We start from the raw sequence: 4501 nt of genomic DNA, 5'->3' as shown, positions 1-4501 counted from the left end.
TTGCTTCTGTATTGGGAGAAGAAATAGGGAGTTCTGATTTGAATTATTGCAGTAGCCTAGAAGAGAGACGGTAGTTGCTTGGATGAAGGTGATAATCAAGATGTGAGGGAAAGAGATGAGTCCAAGATTTTACATGCGATCACTAAGAGAGTGAAAAAAAAGAGGTCCGAGGATTAAGCCCGGAAGCACTATCTACATTTAGAGGTTGTGGGGCAGAGAATGAAGCGTCCCAACAGATAAGGGTAAAAAAGTATATCAAAATGAAAACAAATTAAACTGTGTTAAATGTCATTGAGAATTGACCAATAAATTTAGCAACATGGGTGTCATTTGTGACCTTGACAGAATCATTCTGATCAAGTAGAGACGGTAAAAGTCTGATTGGAGCAGATTCAATAAAAGATGGAAGGTAATGGAGACAGCAAATGTAGAAAACACTTTTAAGTCATTTGGCTTTTAAGTAGAAAAACGTGGAAGTAGGCTACAGTCTAAAGAGTTTTCTTTTAGTGGGGGAAGTTGTTCAATACTGTATGCAGATTCAAATAATCTGGTGGAAGAGAAGAAATTGCTGATGATGTCGGTAAGAGCAGACAAGTTGCTGGAGGGATGTCTGTGATTAGACGAGGGGATGCTTGGCATGGACAGAGTCTGGTATTAACCAGGGTTAGGGTTTTGCCAGGGGAGAAAAATAAAGAGAAAGGGGCAAAGGAGTCAAGTGTTTATGCAAGGAAGGATTGCCATGATAGATCTTCTTTGGGTCAGGAGGGAATAGAGGTCAGGGTAAGAGTGAAAGGCAGTGACAATATTGCAAGGTCAGCGGATCATGAGTCAAAAAATTATGGAGGTTGGGATCCTAAAGGAATTGACTTAGAAAGTTAAGAGGTGGCAGTCAGAGAGTGAGAAGTTGAAACTGAGATTGCAAAGTACTGTAGTTTTGGTAATTATAAAATCTAGGTATGATTCACCTATTGAGTGACTAACAGGGTTGGGGGCAAAAAAAAAAAAAAAAATGAGGAGAGATGGATGAGGAGCCGAGGGCACACAACATTGGATGATTGTCTTTGTGGGTATTGACATCATAAAGAATTATAAGAAAAGTATCATTATAAGAAATGGCATTGAGCCAGGAGCTAAAATAAGAAGGAATTTAGTGTAAATGGAAATGTGTAGAAGATGAGAAATGTCCTTTTAAGTGTAGGTAATATTATTAATAAAACATCATAATGTAAGTATCTGCAAGTTAATGTTCCATTAAGTATAATAATACTTTCAATAAAACATTATATTGTAAATATATCTAGGTTAAGATTTCTCATTTATGAAGTATTGATGTTTCTGAATAAGCTGATTTTAGATTAAATCAGACTATGTTAATGCCCTCAATCTTTCATTAAAAACTCTAACATTTTTTACAAAATTATGATAAAGATTATGCTTTTTAAATACAATGTGGCATCAACTAAAAATATTTTTTTCCAAAAATGGATAAATGGGAATGGTACCTAAGAACTTTTTTTAATCATAAAATATATATAAATGTGCCATCCAGAAAGACCTGGCAGAGATGTAAACTATATGAGCTATAAATTTTAATAAATAAAAACGTGATCACTCAAAAACTCCGTTTAATCAAATTCAGTAAATTAATTAAATTATTGTTGTCTTGAGTATTTCACATAAAATTTTATTTTCATTAATGCATCATAAAAAGTATCAACTGCACGGTCTCTTCGAGGATTTATAAGAGTACTGAATGCTAAAATTATTATAATTGAATCACAGCCTCTTAAATCAGATGATCATGTTAATATTGCTGCGAATGGACACACACTTCAAATAAAGGAGGCTCAAATATCAGACACTGGAAGATATACTTGTGTGGCATCTAATATTGCAGGTGAAGATGAGCTGGATTTTGATGTGAATATACAAGGTAATACTCATATACTTATAGTATATCATTTAACTTATATGATATGTCAAAGCAAGTTGAAGAGATTTGACTTCGTTTATTTTAAGTAGTTTTCTCTGTTGACAATGTAAATTTATTATTGAAAACTTGAATTTGAGAAATTAACAAAGAAAATAATTCTATTATTCAGGATTACTTTTATTATTTTTATGTGTTTCTTTTTGATATTTTTCCTTCTGATATATTTTCCTAAGTGTATACTGCATTTACAAATTAGGTCCATAATACACACTTCTCTGTTGCATTAGCTTTCCACCAATATTATATCATGAAGGTTTTTTTTTTAAATAACATTTACATGGAAGGCAGAAAGATAAAGTACAGAATTTAAAGTAGTCAGACATGGAATAAAATGGTGATTTAGGCTCCTACAAGCTTTGCGACTTGGTCAAATTACTTAAATATTTTAAACCTGTTTCCTTGCTTTTAAAATTAATGCCTTATAGAATCATAGTATTAAGTATGAAAAAGTATGTAAAACTCTTAGAAAAATGCTTAAGAAATGATACCTGCTATTACTGTTATTGATATTGTTGCTCTCAACATCATTTTTTTCAAGTTATTTTAATTTTTGTTGTTAAATATGTTATACACGTGAAGATATATAAAATATAAGCATACAGTTAATAGAATATATGAAATTAACAACTGCATACACCCGGTTTGAGAAATTTACATCCCAAGACTCTTATTGAATATTGATCCTCCCTGTTCACCCCCCCTTCATTCCTAACAGAGATGATCACTTTCCTGAAATATGTGTAAATCACAGCCATGTAGGTGTCACCAGACAATTTTCATCATCATTTTTGACAACTATACCTGTTTTATCAGTTGAATATCCAACTGATATTCAACTGTAACCAGATTCCTGTTGTTGAATTTCTGGATTGTTTCCTGGTTTTCACTGAACATTTTTATTCATAAAACTTTTGTACATCTTTAATTTTTCGTAAGTTTCTCATAGTGGAAATTTTAGGTCAAGTGTTGTATGCCTTTTTAATGCTTTTGACGTACAGACAAATTGCCTCCTAGAAAGTTCATACTTGACCCCCAGAAAAGTTCAAGAATGTTCTATTATTTTTGTTCATGGACTTATTTTAACTTCAATTGTGTAACTTTAACTTTCTTAGACAAATTATTATGAAATGCTCTCAATCGAGCCATTATTTTTTAATGATTCCTCAAAATGCACTTTTCCTGCTATGATTATATTCCTTAGCCATGCTTATTTTAGCGGGTCTTTCCTGAAAGCAGGCCCCTTTATCTTCTAAGCGCTAGAGCCTTTTAACTGGAAGGGAGAGCATTCTGAGGCCCATATTTATTGTTCTTGCACATGAGAACCAGCTCCAACATCTGCTTTTTTTGGCTTACACTAGGATTGGTAGGTATATAAATACTTAAAAATATTTTCACATTGTCTAATTTACTACATTTCATAAATCACTCTTGTGAAAACACAGCCAAGATTTTTGTTTAATGGATTGACAGTGACATTCATATGTGTCCAAAATTCCTTGTTTTTCCTCCATAGTTCCTCCCAGTTTTCAGAAACTCTGGGAAATAGGAAACATGCTGGATACCGGCAGGAGTGGCGAAGCCAAGGATGTGATCATCAACAATCCCATTTCTCTTTACTGTGAGACAAGTGCTTCTCCTCCTCCTACACTGACGTGGTACAAAGATGGCCGTCCTCTGACCTCGAGTGATAGGGTATTGATTTTACCAGGTAAAGACTTCTATGACTAGGGCAAAAATCTGAATCTCTGCCAAATGTGTTTCTTCTCTTTTATTAGACCAGTTGAATTGATCGACTTTCTGGCCGTGTAATTTAACTGACAAAGGCTACTGAAAGCCACTGGTATCCATGTAGCTTCAAGCTAGGAGAATCGAAGTTAATCGAATCGAATTTGACACAGCATAGAACACCTTGGTTAATTTTCAGGTCTACTACAGGATCATTCTATCAACTTAAGAAAGTCCTTTTGCTTCCTTGCGTCTGTTTTTCTAATAGTGTGATGAAATAACCAGTTTGATTTCTACACATTATTAATGATAAATTTTAAAATGTATTTGTAAATAGTTGCTACTCGGTTTGTTAAATACATTTTATGACAAATCAATAGTAAATACTATTAGTTTCAAATATTTTAGTTATTACATGGTTTATTGCTGGAAAAGGAGATGTTTAAATTGTAAAATAATACTATTTTCAAAATATTCAAATAGGCTTATAAAGATTTACCAGATTGTAAACTTAAGGTCAGTGCATTCCACTGCTTGTAAATATAATCTAAATTAAATAAAAGAACATCTTGAAAAAAAGGAGAGGAGACTAAATAAAAATGACAGCTAAATGTAATATGCGATCCTAAATTGGATCTGAGTTTGGGAAAAAATAGCTATGAAAGACAATATTATAATAATAAATTTTGGTATGGATTATGGATTCAATAGTAGTTTTGTATTGATTTTAAATTTTCCGATTTTGATCATTATGCTGTAGTTATGCTATAGCTATATAAGGGA

General features: G+C 32.6%; 1 protein-coding gene across 1 annotated transcript in view; it reads left to right on the top strand.

Moving 5' to 3' along the window:
- HMCN1 (hemicentin 1) overlaps positions 1-4501 on the top strand; it is a 408502-nt gene that overhangs the window by 293986 nt on the left and 110015 nt on the right. The window contains exons 53-54 of the mRNA XM_023533191.1: positions 1783-1933; positions 3507-3701. Of these exons, the coding sequence (XP_023388959.1) occupies positions 1783-1933; positions 3507-3701 (346 nt within the window). The remainder of the gene's footprint in view (positions 1-1782; positions 1934-3506; positions 3702-4501) is intronic.

The sequence above is a fragment of the Pteropus vampyrus genome, unplaced genomic scaffold (assembly GCF_000151845.1).
Source record: "Pteropus vampyrus isolate Shadow unplaced genomic scaffold, Pvam_2.0 Scaffold98, whole genome shotgun sequence".
NCBI classification, from domain to species: domain Eukaryota; kingdom Metazoa; phylum Chordata; class Mammalia; order Chiroptera; family Pteropodidae; genus Pteropus; species Pteropus vampyrus.
Note: the sequence above shows the minus strand (reverse complement) of the source record. Positions and strands in the feature narration are given on the sequence as shown.